The sequence below is a fragment of the Moschus berezovskii genome, chromosome 13, assembly GCF_049115385.1.
Source record: "Moschus berezovskii isolate FMDL1 chromosome 13, NW_MosBer_1.0, whole genome shotgun sequence".
Lineage (NCBI taxonomy): Eukaryota > Metazoa > Chordata > Mammalia > Artiodactyla > Moschidae > Moschus > Moschus berezovskii.
Genome location: NC_142472.1, coordinates 796,193 through 812,694, shown reverse-complemented (window position 1 = coordinate 812,694; position 16,502 = coordinate 796,193). Strand labels below are relative to the sequence as shown.

At 56.6% G+C, this 16,502-nt stretch overlaps 1 protein-coding gene across 3 annotated transcripts in view; it reads left to right on the top strand.

Annotated features, from left to right (window-relative positions):
- ATP11A (ATPase phospholipid transporting 11A) overlaps window positions 1–16,502 on the top strand; it is a 103,868-nt gene that overhangs the window by 39,396 nt on the left and 47,970 nt on the right. For all 3 annotated transcript variants that reach the window (XM_055426731.2, XM_055426728.2, XM_055426729.2), the window contains exons 2-5: window positions 9,844–9,966; window positions 13,463–13,552; window positions 14,471–14,551; window positions 15,670–15,777. In XM_055426731.2, the coding sequence (XP_055282706.1) occupies window positions 9,844–9,966; window positions 13,463–13,552; window positions 14,471–14,551; window positions 15,670–15,777 (402 nt within the window). The remainder of the gene's footprint in view (window positions 1–9,843; window positions 9,967–13,462; window positions 13,553–14,470; window positions 14,552–15,669; window positions 15,778–16,502) is intronic.

Genomic DNA, 16,502 nt, shown 5'->3' with positions numbered 1-16,502 from the left:
GACCACCCGCCCCCAGGACACACCCACCTACATCCCTCAGTCACCTGCCTGATCCCAAGTTTCTGACCCTCATGGAAGGTAGAAACCAGCAGTAAATACGACTCTCGCTGTGAAGGAGCTGTGATCTAGTCAAGATCTTGAAACTAAGGAAAATTTCTTCTCCCTTAATTGTCCGTGGTAGTTAACTGTGGAAAATTCTGAAAGAGATGGGAATACCAGGCCACCTGACCTGCCTCTTGAGAAACCTGTATGCAGGTCAGGAAGCAACAGTTAGAACTGAACATGGAACAGCAGACTGGTTCCAAATAGGAAAAGGAGTACGTCAAGGTTGTATTGTCACCCTGCTTATTTAACTTATATGCAGAGTACATCATGAGGAACGCTGGGCTGGAAGAAGCACAAGCTGGAATCAAGATTGCTGGGAGAAATATCAATTACCTCAGATATGCAGATGACACCACCCTTATGGCAGAAAGTGAAGAGGAACTCAAAGGCCTCTTGATGAAAGTGAAAGAGGAGAGTGAAAAGGTTGGCTTGAAGCTCAACATTCAGAAAACAAAGATCATGGCATCTGGTCCCATCACTTCATGGGAAATAGATGGGGAAACAGTGGAAACAGAGTCAGACTTTATTTTTTTGGGCTCCAAAATCACTGCGGATGCCGATTGCAGCCATGAAATTAAAAGATGCTTGCTCCTTGGAAGGAAAGTTATGACCAGCCTAGATAGCATATTAAAAAGCAGAGACGTTACTTTGTCAACAAAGGTCCGTCTAGTCAAGGCTATGGTTTTTCCTGTGGTCATGTATGGATGTGAGAGTTGGACTGTGAAGAAAGCTGATCGCCGAAGAATTGATGCCTTTGAACTGTGGTGTTGGAGAAGACTCTTGAGAGTCCCTTGGACTGCAAGGAGATCCACCCACTCCATTCTAAAGGAGATCAGTCCTGGGTGTTCATTGGAAGGACTGATGCTAAAGCTGAAACTCCAATACTTTGGCCACCTCATGCGACGAGTTGACTCACTGGAAAAGACTCTGATGCTGGGAGGGATTGGGGGCGGGAGAAGGGGACGACAGAGAATGAGATGGCTGGATGGCATCACCGACTCGATGGACATGAGTTTGAGTGAACTCCGGGAGTTGGTGATGGACAGGGAGGCCTGGTGTGCTGTGGTTCATGGGGTCGTGGAGTCGGACATAACTGAACTGAACTGAGCTGAACTGAACTCCCAGGTGGTTCAGTGGGGAAGAATCTGCCTGCCAGTGCAGGCGACGCGAGTTCCATCGCTCAGTCAGGAAGACTGCCTGGAGGAGGAAATGGCAACCCACTGCAATGGTCTCGCCTGGGGAATCCTGTGGACAGAGGGGCCTGACGGGCTGTATAGTCCATGGGGTCTCAGAGTCGGACACAGCTGAGTGACTGAGCAAGACACAGTCACGTGTCCGTCCAGGTGCGGCCTCTTGGAATCTTGTTTGGGCTCCTGGGCCTGACAGCCCTGCCTGGGGACCCGCATGGGGGACCAGACTCCTGGGTTTTGCTCTGGGCCTGCTGCTTTGGGCAAATCCCTTCCTCCTGCTGGAACTTGATTGTTCCTTCATCTGTCCAGTTACGTGGTGGGGTCTTCGGATCAATTAATCAATCAGCCAGCAAGCTTGTATCACCTAGGAATGGAAGTCAGATAGCATCTCTAAAAACGTCAAAGTATACAGCGGTTCAGCTGTGGGCAAATGTGCCGGCATTGTGGTGTTAACATCCATGTGGTGAGACTCGAGAGGGAAGTGACTGGCAGGGGGGGCTGTGTGCAGGCGTGAGCGCCTGGAGCAGCGTGTCCATTGCCTGTAACCAGCGTCTGTGAGCCTGTGGGAGGAAGAAGCCCTGTAGAGAAACGCAGAGGAGGGCTCTGGCACTCACATTCCGCCAGGGCCACGCTGCAGCAGCCAGTGAGGCCAGAGGCTGTGTCCCCCGACACTGTGTGATACCCCTTCCTGCTCTGGGCCGTGTAACCTATCATCATTGTTCGGTTCAGAAGGGTCTGTATTTCCATCGTGTCAATGGAAATAGTAAACAATCTGTAATAGGAATAGAAAAGTTCTGTTTGAGCCAGAATGAGGATTACAACGCAGGAGATACGGAGTCAAGAAGGATTCGAGGCTTATAAAGGCAAAAGCCACTGAGTTAGGGAAGTGCTTTGTCAAGAATCAGGATCGGGGCTGCAGGAAGTGGGGTGTTTGTCAGGTGAGGACTGACTGGGGTCTGGAACGCTTGCCTCATTACCCAGGGCGATCCCGGCACCCTGTGGCTGCAGCTGGCCATATCACCCGCCCTCCACGGGGGGATCTCCAGGCGCCCTTCAGGCCTGTGGGGGAACATCCTGTTCTGGAAGCTTCTCTCCAGCCCTCCAGCCTCCTCGGCAGGCCTGGCCCTGGAAAGGCATCCTTCATCTAAACATCCTCTCCTCTGAGAGTGCTCGGTGACACAGCTGAGATTGAGAAACGGCCTCGAGAGTGGACAGAAAATGCCAACATTTCTCAAGTGGGCTTCCTGCACAGGAAGACACACTTAGGGCTGTTTTCAGGTTTGGGGAGTGAGTCACACATGCTGAGGGCCACTCAACCTGCGTGCTTGTCGGGAAGCGGGGGCGGATGGAGGCAGGGTGAGGCCAGTCACGCAGAGGCCTGACCCTCCATGGGGGGGCTGCTGCTCTCGGGAGTGGGCAGGGTGGGGGCCAGTGGAGCGTCAGGGCCGGGGCTCCGGGAGCCAGGGACCCCACTCCTGGTCTCGGGGTGGTCTTGGGGAGGCTATGCACACAGATCACTGAGCATCCCCTCACCCTCCCCTCTGGCTCCTGCCCTTGCCGCTGGGCCCAGGTCTCAGGATACGTTAGTGGCCCCCGGGGGTCACTGTCCTGATACGCAGACCACGTGGGGTGGTCCCAGCCCCAGGCTCCGAGGCAGGCCTCTCCCCACAGACAGAACCTTTGCCTCAGGGTTTCGGGGCCTCGTGTGGGTCCCAGGCAGCTGAGGGGTGCTTTCTGTGGACGCCATGATCCAGTCAGGTGGTGGTACCGCTGCGCCACTGCCGAAACTCCCGGCCAGCCTGCGGGGCCTCCACTCGGTTTGTATTCAGGGTGTAGGAATTAAGACTCCCGAGCAGTGGAAGGTGTGTGGCTCCAGGGGCGGAAAGCCTCCGTGGGCCCCAGCATGTGCTGTGTGGGGACTGTGGGGGTTGCTGGCTTTCTGCTCATTGTTCGTCTCTGGAAGGAGACAGTCTGTGGTGGGAAGAGCGTGCAGAGTTCCCGCCGCTCCTGCCAGCCTGCGGGTGAGGGTTTCGGGTGCTGTTTGAGGCACAGGGGTTGCATGCATGACGTATGAGTGTCTCTCCTGCGGGCTGGTTCCCACCCTCTGTGAGCGCTGGTTCCTGCTGCCCAAGTGCCTGGCCGGCTCCTCTCGGCAATTGTTCTGGCTTCTTTAGCCACATTTAGGCTGCAGAGGCTGCTGACGACGTGTCATCTCATGACCAGCTGGTGGCACACCAGGATGGGTTTCCATCACGAAGGGGGGTGGTTTCCAGGAGGCGCATCCGGAGAGGAGCCCCCAGCTCCCACTGAGCTTCACTGGGCAGGGGCAAGGGTGGGAACCGGACAGGACTCTTCCAGGCTGCCCGGCGGCTCCCTGCCTCCTGGGGGCCTTATTCAGTCCCTTCTTCACAAACGCCCCCCGCCAACACCAGCAGATCCCCTCAGCACGGGGCCCTTCCAGCCTCTGACCTGCTTCTCCCCGCCCCTCACAAACTCGAGGGTACATGGGGTCACTGTGCTGTGCTCCCGATCATGGGAGCCCTGGCCTCCAGCTCAGGGCAGTAATTATCTGGTCGCTGACTCAGGACTCCCTGCCCTTTCTCTTCAGGGTAGGAGCTGAGGGCTTGGCAGCAGTGGCCAATGGCCGGGCGGGGGAGCTGGAGCCAGCCATCACAGTCTCCCCGATGGGCCTGCTGGGTCCCCTCAGACGGCTGGGCGGGGGAGCGGGCTCTCCGCCGAGACCCGAGGCTGAGGTTCTTCCCCCAGCAGGTGTAAGCCTCGTCTCCCCGATGGGCCTGCACCAAGCTGGGTCCCCTCAGATGGCTGGGCAGGGGAGCGGGCTCTCTGCTGAGACCCAAGGCTGAGGTTCTTCCCACAGCAGGCGTAAGCCTCGTCTCCCCAATGGGCCTGCACCAAGCTGGGTCCCCTCAGACGGCTGGGCGGGGGAGCGGGCTCTCCGCTGAGACCCAAGGCTGAGGCTCTTCCTCCAGCAGGCGTAAGCCTCGTCTCTTAGAACTGTCTTGTTTCACCGCCTGGTCACTTGGCCCATCTTGTCCCCCACCGCCCCCAGCTTAGACTGGACTTGTTGCTTCTTGTAGGGCCGTTTCCTGACTTCAGTGTGGGGATACTGCCCTTGCACCTGGCACAGAGGCCGCCCCTCAATAGGCAGAGGTGACCCGCCTCCCCAGCAAGTATCCAGGGGACCCACCTCGGCCTGCTTTCCAGGCCTGTGTGGCCCCCACGGGACAGGGGGCAACAGGTGACCCGTAGGTGCATGAGTTCAGCTAGAAGCTGCGTCCCCTGTGGGGAGGGCTGACCCCCCCAGGACCGAGGACGAGGCTCCATCTCTGCTCGGGCACTGAGGATGCACGTTGCGAGGGGTCACTGCAGGAGACCAGACAGAAACCCCCCATGATCACCCCTGCCGGTCTCACACTGAAGTCCAGGGAGTGATTTCAGTGGCTTCATGCACAGCCTCGTCTGGAAACACCGTTGTCACAGGCTTCGCTGCTCTCTCTGCTCCCGTGCATTTCGCCAGGGCCAGGAGCGGCGGCCAGTGCTCCATCCACCCACCCCGCTCCCTGCCTCCTGCCGCGCGCCCCAGCACGGGGCTCTGCTGCCTGTAACTATGAAACTGGGCAAGCCTAGGGCAGCCCAGAGTCATCTGTGGCTAGAAGTTGTATTTTAATTTTGGTTCTGGACCCAGTAAACTACAGTTTAGTTTGGCGGCGTTTACTGTTTTCCAGATTGTCAGTGTTGCCAAGAGAAGCGGAACGGCACTGGTGCTTCTGTGGCCCAGAGGCTCCTGTTAATGACACGTCACGGCAGGAAAATGCCCCTGAGCATCCCGCAGAGGCCGGGAGTTTGCCTCAGGAGGAAAAACGCTGCTGCTCAGTCGTGTCCTACTCTTGGCAACCCCATGAGCTGTAGCCCGCCAGGCTCCTCTGTCTGTGGGGTTCCCCAGGCCAGAATACTGGAGCGGGCTGCTGTTTTCCTTGCAAGGAAGAGCCTGTCTTTCCCACTGAGTGTGGTCAGTGGAGTGGGGAGGGCTCCCGCAGGGGCCAAGGGTGCAGGTTCAGTGATGGGGGCATCTGGGTCTGGCCTCCCCACAGGAGGTCTGACTCCACGCACAGGCCCCGGGAAGGCTGGTGATTCACGCCGAGGATTCTGATCTGATCAGCTCATGGAGCGTGTTCTTAATCACTGCCCCCAAGGAGGTTCGCAGAGGACGGTGAAAGCTCCCTGGGTGGACGGATGCCCTGTGCTGTGGAGTGTGGGCGGTGTGGACAGCAGAGCCATACCAGGCACTCGCCACAAGAAGCCGGAGCGCTGGGGACATGAGTGGGAGGTGCCAGTGTTCAGAAATGCCTCCTTACCCATCAAACAAGAAGTGTTGGCTTCTAAAGCTGAAAGCAGACCACGGAACAAGCAATTGCTTTGTCCTGAAAATGGCTGTTGTGGGGAACCACCTCTGCAAAAGCTGATCTGGTGAATTGAGGCTAGGTTACATGCTTTCGTTCCGGTCCGGCCGTGTAATTCGGCTAATAGGTTGTGTTTGTTTCAGCTGAAATTCAAAACTTCCATTAGTGACTGCCGCTGGCCGAGATTGATTCTCGGTGAATTTCAGACTCTCTTGCATCCTGTGAGATTTCTGACTTGAACGCTCAGGCTGCCGCTCCCCAATCCTAACACGGCCAATGGCAAGGTCGTTGAGGGCGAGACCGCTGCCCACACTTGGTTCCTCTGGTTCTTTAGCCACTTTTGGGGTCGCGGGAGTGGGGTGGGTTCTGAGTCCAGAAGCATCGTGTTGGCAGAGATGGTGGGGCAGCGTCTGCGCCGGGCAAGTCTGTGAATCCCTTGCACCTTCACTGCTGGGCCCCATGGTCCAGGTAGGAGCCTGACCACTGCAAATGAGGTGCTGATGCCCGCGAGGGCCCTGGAAGTGGGGTGTCTCCTCGGCCTGGGCACAGAGAGCCAGGGTGTCGCTGTGATCGCTTCTTTTCAAGTTTCTCCAGTCTTAGCTGTTCTCCTTGGGAAGTCTGTCGAGCTCAGTTTTATCCACTAGGAAATGCTGTCTAATGAAAAACCAGCCTTAAAGATGTTCCTTGTGTTCCCTAAAATGGAAAGCATCTTGCGTTCAGAGGTGTGAGGTTCCCTGCGCTGACCCTGGACAGGGTCTCTGCACCAACTCAGAAATGTGACGGGTGATGCTCGGGACCCAGGAACCCATGGGGACCCTAAGGGACCACTTTAGTGAAACAAAATTACTAGATCCTAAAATCTTCCTTTTCAAAAAGTCTAATTCAGTGGTTTTTAGTGCATTTACCAAGTTATGGAGCATCACCATGATCTAATATTAAAACGTCTTCATTTCACGGAATAAACCCAGTACCTGAGCGGCAGCCTCCCTGGCCCCTGGCAGCCACGGTGCTGTTTCCGTCTCCACGGATCTGCCTGTTGCAACATCCTACGTACAAGGATCGTCCAGTGTTTGGTCCTCCGTGTCTGCTGCTGCTGCTGCTGCTGCTGCTAAGTCGCTTCAGTCGTGTCTGACTCTGTGCGACCCCATAGATGGCAGCCGACCAGGCTCCCCTGTCCCTGGGATTCTCCAGGCAAGAACACTGGAGTAGGTTGCCATTTCCTTCTCCAATGTGTGAAAGTGAAAGAGAAGTCGCTCAGTTCCCTGCATTTCCCTGAGGGCTGTTGATTTTGAATACCTTTCCATGTGCCTGTTGGCCGTTGCAGCTCTTGGAGAAATGTCCAGTCAAATCCCCCTGCATTACTTGCCTTTTTATTATTGCTTGTGGTGGCTGGTCTATCCCAGGTACCAATCCCTCGGCAGACATGACTCTCAAGTATCTTGTGGGGCATCCCTGGGGGCCATGCAGGCGAAGCCTTGGCCTCCAGTTCACCTGTGTCTTGGCAGGACGCCTTGTGATTGCCCAGGAACGTGGGGATCTATGAGACCAGATCCCACCCACCTCCCTCCGTCCTCCGGTGGGAAGGGGCCTGTGTTCTCGGCCGGCTGCAGGCCCAGAGCGCGGGCCGAGCGGTCCTGCTGTGATCCACGTGTGAACCAACTTCCACGGAAGATGATCTCGCCTGGGCCTAGTTCTAGGAGTGATCCACGTGTGAACCAACTTCCGTGGAAGATGATCTCGCCTGGGTTAGTTCTAGGAGTGATCCACGTGTGAACCAACTTCCGCGGAAGATAATTTCACCTGGGCCTAGTTCTAGGAGTGATCCACGTGTGAACCAACTTCCGCGGAAGATGATCTCGCCTGGGCCTAGTTGTAGGAGTGATCCACGTGTGAACCAACTTCTGCGGAAGATGATCTCGCCCGGGTTAGTTCTAGGATCTCGCCTGGGTTAGTTCTAGGAGTGATCCACGTGTGAACCAACTTCCACGGAAGATGATCTCGCCTGGGTCTTAGTTCTAGGAGTGATCCACGTGTGAACCAACTTCTGCGGAAGATGATCTCGCCTGGGCCTAGTTCTAGGAGTGATCCACGTGTGAACCAACTTCCGCGGAAGATGATCTCACCTGGGTCTAGTTCTAGGAGTGATCCACGTGTGAACCAACTTCTGCGGAAGATGATCTCGCCTGGGCCTAGTTCTAGGAGTTCACTTTAAAAAACTGTCGATAGCCGCCTGTTCCTCACGCTGCATGTTGTGAAACTAGACGTCGGACGCCTTAGCATCAGGCCCCGCTCCCTCCTGCCGCTGACCTGTTGCCCTGCCCCGGGAGGTTCCGTGATCAGCCGTGACTCATCTTAGAGCTTCGTGTGGTCTGACTTCCTCTGGAGTACGTCGCCTGGACACTGTGGTTACTGTTTGGTTTACAACAGGTGGGGTTAAGAAATTGCTTAAGCGGCCAAGTCTCTTTTCATTGCTGAGCCTGCAGAGACCCAGAGTCCCTTCGCATTACTTCCGGCAGGCTGGACACAGAGACACTGCGTGGCCTGTCCAGGCGCACAGCTGTCTGCATGCACCAGGGCGGCACGACGGCAGGCAGCGCGCGCAGAACCGCGGCGTACAGGTGCTCCCGGCGTCCCCTCTGCTGTCTTCTCTCTGCCTTCTGAGCTGAGTTTAACCCGCTTAGGGCTTGCACGTTTGTGCCTCTGGAGGCTCTTCGGCCGCTGTCACCTCAGTGGGCACCGCTGCAGCCTGACTGTCGAGCACGAGGGCCCTGACGTCACCCTGTCCCTCGCGCTGTGACCTGTTCAGGGACTTAGGGAGCTGCCAGGGGCCCCTGGGGGCTGTCGCTCCTGTTTCTCTCCTCAGGGGCCAGTACCAGGGCTCGCTCTCTCGTACGGGGCTGAGTCGGTCAGTACCAGGCTCCTCCCGCAGGAGCTTGTGTTGCAGGGAGCAAGTCCTCCTGCTGGGTGTGCTGGGCTTGCTTCCCGACCTCGTTCCATGAGCAGGAATTGTGCCCTGACCTGTACAGTTAGGGCAGCACCAAGGAGCTGTATTCGAGGCGTCCAGTGATCACACTAAAACTGGCCAGTGCCCAGGGAGTGAACTGGCCTTGAGGAACCTCCTTCTGACTTGCTCCCTGCAGGCTCCTTCTGAGCTGGGACTCCCTGTCTGGGGGAAGCGGGCAGAGCCTTGAGCTGGGGCTCCCTGTCTGGGGAGGGGGGCAGAGCCCTGAGCTGGGCTCCCTGTCTGGGGGTCCAGGCCCCGCCCTGAGCTGGGGCTCCCTGTCTGGGGGTCCAGGCCCCGCCCTGAGCTGGGGCTCCCTGTCTGGGGGTCCAGGCCCCGCCCTGAGCTGGGGCTCCCTGTCTGGGGGTCCAGGCCCCGCCCTGAGCTGGGGCTCCCTGTCTGGGGGTTCAGGCCCCGCCCTGAGCTGGGGCTCCCTGTCTGGGGGTCCAGGCCCCGCCCTGAGCTGGGGCTCCCTGTCTGGGGGTCCAGGCCCCGCCCTGAGCTGGGGCTCCCTGTCTGGGGGTCCAGGCCCCGCCCGGCCACCCAAGGCTGCACCGTAGCCTCTTGCCTGTGGCTGCAGCATCCCAGGCTCTCAGGGCTGACAGCACTCAGTCCAGCTGAGTGTTCTTCGAAGGCTCTCCTGGGCGGTGGTGTTCCCTGAGCGTCTGGGGCACAGCACTTGGAATAATGCAGAGATGGGTCAGACGCAGGTCGTCTGCGTCGCAGCAAGCCTTGTCCATGAGATTGTGCAGAGGCCTAGAGGCCCTCTGGCCCGAGCTCACGGTTTCACATTCTCCTCTTTAGAGGCCTTTCCCCAGATGCCGCTTGCTGTCTCTTCTCTTTGGGAGCCTCAGGGCCTTGCTGTCGCCCGCCCTGCCGTCTCCACTGACTGTCTGCCGTGAAGGCCCCCGCAACCCCCAGGGGGTGCAGGCGGCACTTCCTGAAGAGCTTGGGGGGGAAGCACAGGTTCCTGAAGGGCCCAGGGCGCTGTGATGGGGGCAGTGGTGGAGGTGGGGAGCGGGTCCGGCCCTCCCCGGCCCCCACACAGACCGGCATCAAAGCCGACCCCAGAAGACCCTGCCCCCCGGGCCCCGCCCACACTGACGGCTCTGTTTCCCGCCCACAGTGTGCCGGGGAGGAGGACTGGGTGGACAGCCGGACTGTCTACGTGGGCCACCGGGAGCCCCCGCCGGGCGCTGAGGCCTACATTCCCCAGAGGTATCCGGACAACAGGATCGTCTCCTCCAAGGTGAGTGTCCGCCCGGGACTCCCCCACGCAGCTCACCCGCCCCTGAATAGCCAGGCTTCACGCTCATCACCCCACGATCACCCCCCAAAACACTTCCTCCTCACTTCCCTTCTGTGTCATGTTTAAGTGTCAGGTTTGAAGTCTAGGGTTCAGATCCTCCCGGCGACACTTACCAGCTGTCTGGCTGCCTGCCAGGCACACGCCAGGCTAGAGCGCCCTCCTCTGCAGAACAGACGGCACAGGGGTCGCCAGTGCCACCAGCCTGTGACCCCAGGTGCTGGTTGGTCTTGGTCCAGAGGAGGCCCTTGGACGGGGACTTGGGACCTGAGTCCATAGCGGTGGATGTCTGTGGATTTAGACTGGGTGATGCTGAAGGCTAGACACACGATCATTTTCATTTAAAACAGCTCAGGATGCAGAAAATACAGCTTAGCTTATAAGAAATAAATTTACAAACAAGTTTGGAGAATATGTTTGTGTATCTATGTTTTCTTGGAAAGAAAACATTTCTACCTTAAAAGACTGTCAACAGTGATTCCTCAAGTGCACAAACGCCTGTGCTCTCTAAGTTAAACTCCCAGCCTGATCTGTTATTGGTGATCAGTGTTTGATCCACGTTCTGTTCCCTTTTGAGCAGAACACAGTAGAAGGAGGAAAAGTAAGAAATGACCCCAAATGCGTGATCCCTTCCCTTTGATTCTGACCTCACACCGAGCCTCCCAGCCAGGGCCTTCTCGAGCCTCAGCCACCTGCCCCCCTGCACCAGACTCAGAGGACAATGAGACATCACCAGTTCACAACATGGTGCTTTTGGGCACACAGTGTGGCTCCCAGCTCTGCCCTCACTCGCCGCAGAATTAAACATCCAGCTCAGGCTGTGCGGTCTCTCCCCACCGTACAGAAGACTGAACTCCTTGAGACCTCCGGGCTTGCCTTCCCGGGAGATCGTGTGTTTTAGGGCACCCGAGTGCACCTGTGCCAGAGTCCTGCGAGGTACAAATGGCCACAGCCTCGCCGCTTTCCGGACACTCTGGGTTTCCTCTCTGCGGCCGGCGAAGCAGAGTGGCACCGGGCCTCCCCTGTCTCCCTGGCACTACATGAGGAGGGGGCAGCCAGTCGGGGCTGCTTCTCTGTGCCTGGGCCCCCTCCAGCCCACGGTGAGGACAGAACCCAGGAGGGGAGCCCACAGTGAGGACGGAACCCAGGAGGGGAGCCCACGGTGAGGACGGAACCCGGGGGGGAGCCCTCGGTGAGGACGGAACCCAGGAGGGGAGCCCACGGTGAGGACGGAACCCGGGGGGGAGCCCTCGGTGAGGACGGAACCCAGGAGGGGAGCCCACAGTGAGGACGGAACCCAGCGGGGACGAGAGCGGCCAGGGCCAGCTCGGGGCTGACGACACACGCCTGGAGCGGATGCACGCCTGGACTGCGGTGTGAAGGGGACATGAGGCGGGGATCTTGCTCTGGACTCATCGCTCCCTGAGTTCTCTGATGGGAAAGCGATGCTCCGCCTGCCTCAGACATCTCAGCTCCAGCGCAGCAAGAAATACATGCTTTGTTCTGTGCTGTCCTGCTCTGGGGCTCAGTACCAAGGGCCCCGGTGTTAGGTTCTGTCCTACTGATGGTATCAGTGGAAGGCAGGACCTGGCAGCCGGATGCAGGTCAGAGTGCTACACTGTACCTGTTACACAAAGTATTACCTTGTCTTGTAGCCCAAGTGTCTGAGCAAGTATTTAGATCATTTCAGCTCAGCAGAGACCACAAGTGTGCAGCTGGCCCTCTGCTGTCCATCTGCCAGCTCTCCTGTGTGCAGTAAAGACCTCACTTTATTTTATCCACACAGGACTGATGATCAGTGCAGTCCTGACTGCTTAAACTGTCTTTCCTGATTTTCAGTTTTCATGCTGTACATTGTCAGAGGTTAACAACCCTTTTCCCACCATATTACTGATAATCAGCAGTAATAATTTGTGGTGGTCATTTATTCCGTAAAGTATGTGGATTACACAACATAATGTCTAAGCTGCAGCACAGGCCTCCTACACCCGGTAGGAATAAAGTAATCATTTAGGTGGTTTTAAATTCCAGATCTGTGTGGTTCCCTGGTGGATGAGGATTTAGGAAACGGAAAGGGCATCCTGAAATAGGAGCATTAAAATAGATTAAGACTGATCTGCATGTCTGGAAGGGTGGTAGAAGATGGCTGTCTGTGATAAATGCATGGCGCTTTCTAATGTGGAGACTTGCAGACGTGTAGGAGAAGGGGAGAAGGGTAGCAAACGTCTGTGCCCGACCTCCCGCCATCTGCACTCCTCAGCAGGCCACCCAGTGTGTTCGTCTGTGTGATGCTTTTCTACCTTGAGACCAATTCGAAGCGAATTCTAAACGATGTGCAACTTCCATCTATAAATATTTCAGCAGATAAAAGATGGGGTTTTGAGTAGGAACTCTTCCCGCTAATGTGACTTTGCACTGAGTAGTTTGTTAGAGGTGGGGACATATTCTGACTTCCTGGGTGGTGAGTATGCTGGTCTGGGTCCTGGAGACAGGGTGGGCTTCATCGGATGGGGCTTGAAGACAATCCCACTTTGGGATCGGGACCTCTTGGAAGGGAGCATGTAAAGACTGAAAGATCATTCTAGGTTGGTCACGGAATCACAGAAATGAGACAGAAATGCTGTGGTGTGACATATCTTACATTTCTTTGAATAACTCCTTTTTAAAGTTAGTGAAAAGTAATTTCCTATGCCCAAGAATACTGAAGTGGGTAGCCTATCCCTTCTCCAGGGGATCTTCCCGACCCAGGAATCAAACCAGGATCTCTTGCATTGCAGGCAGATTCGTTACCAGCTGAGCCACCAGGGGAGCCCTCCTTATGACCCACTTAAGACAAAATACGTCTTTCTCAAACACTTACAAAGATTGGTTTGTGCTTTTTCTCAAGTTATAGAACCTCAACGACTCTGACATTTCTGAGACCAGTTTGAGCCAGATCTTCAGTCTTCACCGCATTCCTTTAAGGCACACGCTATTCTTTTATTTTTTCTTTTGATCTCACTGTGTGGCATGTGGGATCTTTGCTCTCTGGCCAGGGATTGAACCCCACGCTCCCTGCAGTGAAAGCTCCAAGTCCTAACCGCTGGACCATCAGAGAATTCCTTGGCACACACTGCTCTTTTAATCACTTTATAGGCAGAAAGGGTAGAACTCAGACATTTTAGCAGTGAAACTCTTCTTAAGCTACCTTGTATTACCTTGAGTTATCTGGGGCTGGGTAACTCAAATACGCAGCTTTGGAGTCCGTGTTCTGTGTTGGCAGTTACTCTGTATGGTCAACAAGTTGATGAAATGTCCACAGACACTCTCAGCTTTATTTTGTATCAAAACCCAGTCATGTTTTACTCTGAAATCCAGGGCTGCCTGTCCTGTGGCGGGATAGCACTGCACAGCGTCAAGTGTGATCGCAATGACTCCGTTCTGTGTTTCTTTTCTACAGTACACACTTTGGAACTTCATACCCAAGAACTTATTTGAACAATTCAGAAGAATAGCCAACTTTTATTTTCTTATCATATTTCTGGTACAGGTAAGGCTGGTCATCTCTTCCTGTTGCCCCAAATGTAAATATAAATAAGTGGCATTTATTCTTGGATGATTGACTGGTTTGCTGATAAAGAGGAGCACGGACTTGGTGCCCCTTTATCTGCAGACCCGTCACCTGCTTTCTTCAAGGACAAGCGCGCTGGTTCAGAGAGACCTGCTCACTAGAACATGGGTGTGAGCCCCGTGCGTGTGAGCTGGTCCGGCTGCCTTCTGCCCTCATCCTCCAATCCTGATGGGAGGCCAGGAGCTTCCTAACCTTTAGGGGGACTTATTCGCTAAGCTCCACGTTATTCCACTTATCCACTCCCCAGTCACGATGTTGTTGATGTTCAGTCACTAGGTCGTGTCCAACTCTTTGCGACCCCGTGAACCGTAGCACGTGAGGCTTCCCTGTCCTTCACTATCTCCCTGAATCATGCGGATGCTCCTAAAAAAAACATTGAAAGGAAGACAGTTTAAAAAAAGCAAGTGGAAGCCACGGTGAGGCGTGGATTAGGAAACAGGTCAGGTGTGCTTTCAGATCGGCAGCCTAACTTGTCTCAGTCAGACAGAATACAGTGGAAGGACCTTAAAAGATCCCCCGCAGCAGTTTGTGCAAATGACGCAGTTAAGGTGCAGCTCCAGAAGCGGACGGTGAATGGAACCAGCACGTGCGCTGGAGTTAGCCTTTGCTGCTGCTGACGCACCCCGTAATAAGGAGAACGGCCCTCAGTTTTGTAGTAAACTGGGATGGTTCACCTCGTATACAATTTATCTCCAGTGGTGGGATAGAGTGGGGTCACAGCCAAGTGAGCTAACGTGAGTCAAGTGGATGCTAGGAGGCGTCCAGGGCCAACCAGTCCATCTAAAGCCCCTCAGAAGGGTTTCTGAAGCTGACTCAGCCACCCTCCGTTCCCTGCAGCTGATTATCGATACACCCACGAGTCCGGTGACCAGCGGTCTCCCACTGTTCTTCGTCATCACGGTCACAGCCATCAAGCAGGTGAGCTTTGGAGATGCAGGTGGAGAGGAGGAGGGTCCCACAGGGGGTCTGCTGCGGGGGTCGCCTGTCATCAAGGCAGAGTCTCCTGGCTTGTTTCAGCCAGGTCACGGGGCGTTCGGCTCACCTCTACAAGTTCACGTTTGTAACTGGTTTAGATGGATTCTTGAGTTAAAACAGGGGAGGTTGTATAATTTAGTGCTCATTTGCTGCCCTGAGAGTCCAAGGAGGAGCCTGTCGTTCTCACGTTGCACTGCCTGAAGGTGGCCCCTGAGTTGAACGACAACATGATTTGACGTGTTGCCACTGAAATTGGCCTTGAATGCGAAGTCTGAGAGCGGATGGAATGAGACTGTGGTCGTGCAGGCATCCACTCACGCTGATGGGGCATGTCGGGCCATCTTGGGGACCGTGTGGGGTGTCTGATGAGGACAAGCATACCGGGACCCATGTCACAGGTGGAGCCTGCTTTGTGCACTTGGCACACCCTGTGTGAGCCCCTGAGGGACAGGCCCCAGTCCTGGCCTGAGCAGGCTCTGCCCCGAGGCCATGGTGCCATCGAAACTGAAAGAGCACATAGCCCTCCTGAGAGCACCCTGGACGCGGTGCGGGAGGCGTCCCGGTTCCTAAGGGGGTGCCCTGGAGCATCCTGCCCTGCGGCCGTGGATCCTGGGGGTGGGGGCCGTGCAGGTGCCCAGCAGAGGGTGGTGGCCACGGCTCCCGGGGATGAGACCTTCCCACAACCTTAGCCAGGACGCGGTGCCAAGCGGGTGGGGGCCCTGGCTCCACCCGGGGCGATGGGCCAGCAGCCCCAAAGGGCTTGAGGAGGTGGAGGATTCGGGGCTGTGCCCTTCCAGGACCTCCTGGCTCTCAGGGTTTCTGCCAGCCCCCTGCCTGCATGTTGCTCTGCGGTCCTCTGGGCCGAGCCCCAGCTCCGGGGCCGCCCGCTCCTCGCCCGGGTGCCCCCCAGCCCTGCTGGGCGTCCTGTCCCCTCTCCGTGTGGAGAGCCCCTTCCCCGGGGACCGCCACGCGGCCTCCGCCGGGGCACAGAGCAGCCCTTGAGCGCTGCCGCCCGGCCAGAGCAGGCTGGGGGCTCACAGGCGTCTCCTGGGTCCTGGCAGGGCTACGAGGACTGGCTGCGCCACAAGGCTGACAGCGCCGTGAATCAGTGCTCCGTGCACTGCGTGCAGCACGGCCGGCTGGTGCGGAAGCAGAGCCGGAAGCTCCGGGTGAGTGCCCGCGGCCCGCGGCTGTCCTTTTGGCAGAACTTCTGTCTGTGGTTGCTTTAGTCGCTGGGTGCAGACCGCCCTCTTCCCCAAGGACTGCTCCCTCAGGCGAGCTCTGACCAGTTTTCAACCTCTCTCTTCTGTAGGTCAAGTTTTAAAGCTGGAATTGACTGTAGAGCAGGTTTAGGGTCTCAGCGACCTGACCGGTAGGTGGGTTCACCTCCGGGACGTGTCTTTACGTAGGTGAAGTCACGCAGCCTGTACCTGCCGGACTGGGTTTCCTCTCACAGTCGAGTTCCCCCGGGGCTCACCCAGGTTGGGCATCTGGACACCTTTCTCTCCTTGCAGAGTCCGTGGGGGGTGGACCGGGGTGGAGCTGTTTCTCCAGGTCGGGGCCATGACAGATAAAGCTGCTGTGAGCATCTGTGTGGAGGTTGTTTATGTGAATATAGTTTCCACTCCTCTGGTATAAAAGTCAGGAGTTCAGTTGCTGGGTCGTCATGGGAAACCCCATCTTGGTTGAGACGGCACCGCCCAGCCGTTTCCCGGAGAGTCGGCCCTGCTGTGTGTTCCCTCCAGCTCTGTCTCAGCGGCCCCAGCAGCGTTGGGTGTTGTCAGTTTCCCATCTCCGTGGCCCTGATTCTCCGTGTAGTTTAAGTGTGCGCCTCCCTGGTGGCTGGCGAGCATCTCATGTCCGTCCGTTTGCCTTCAGGGCATCTTGTTCGTGA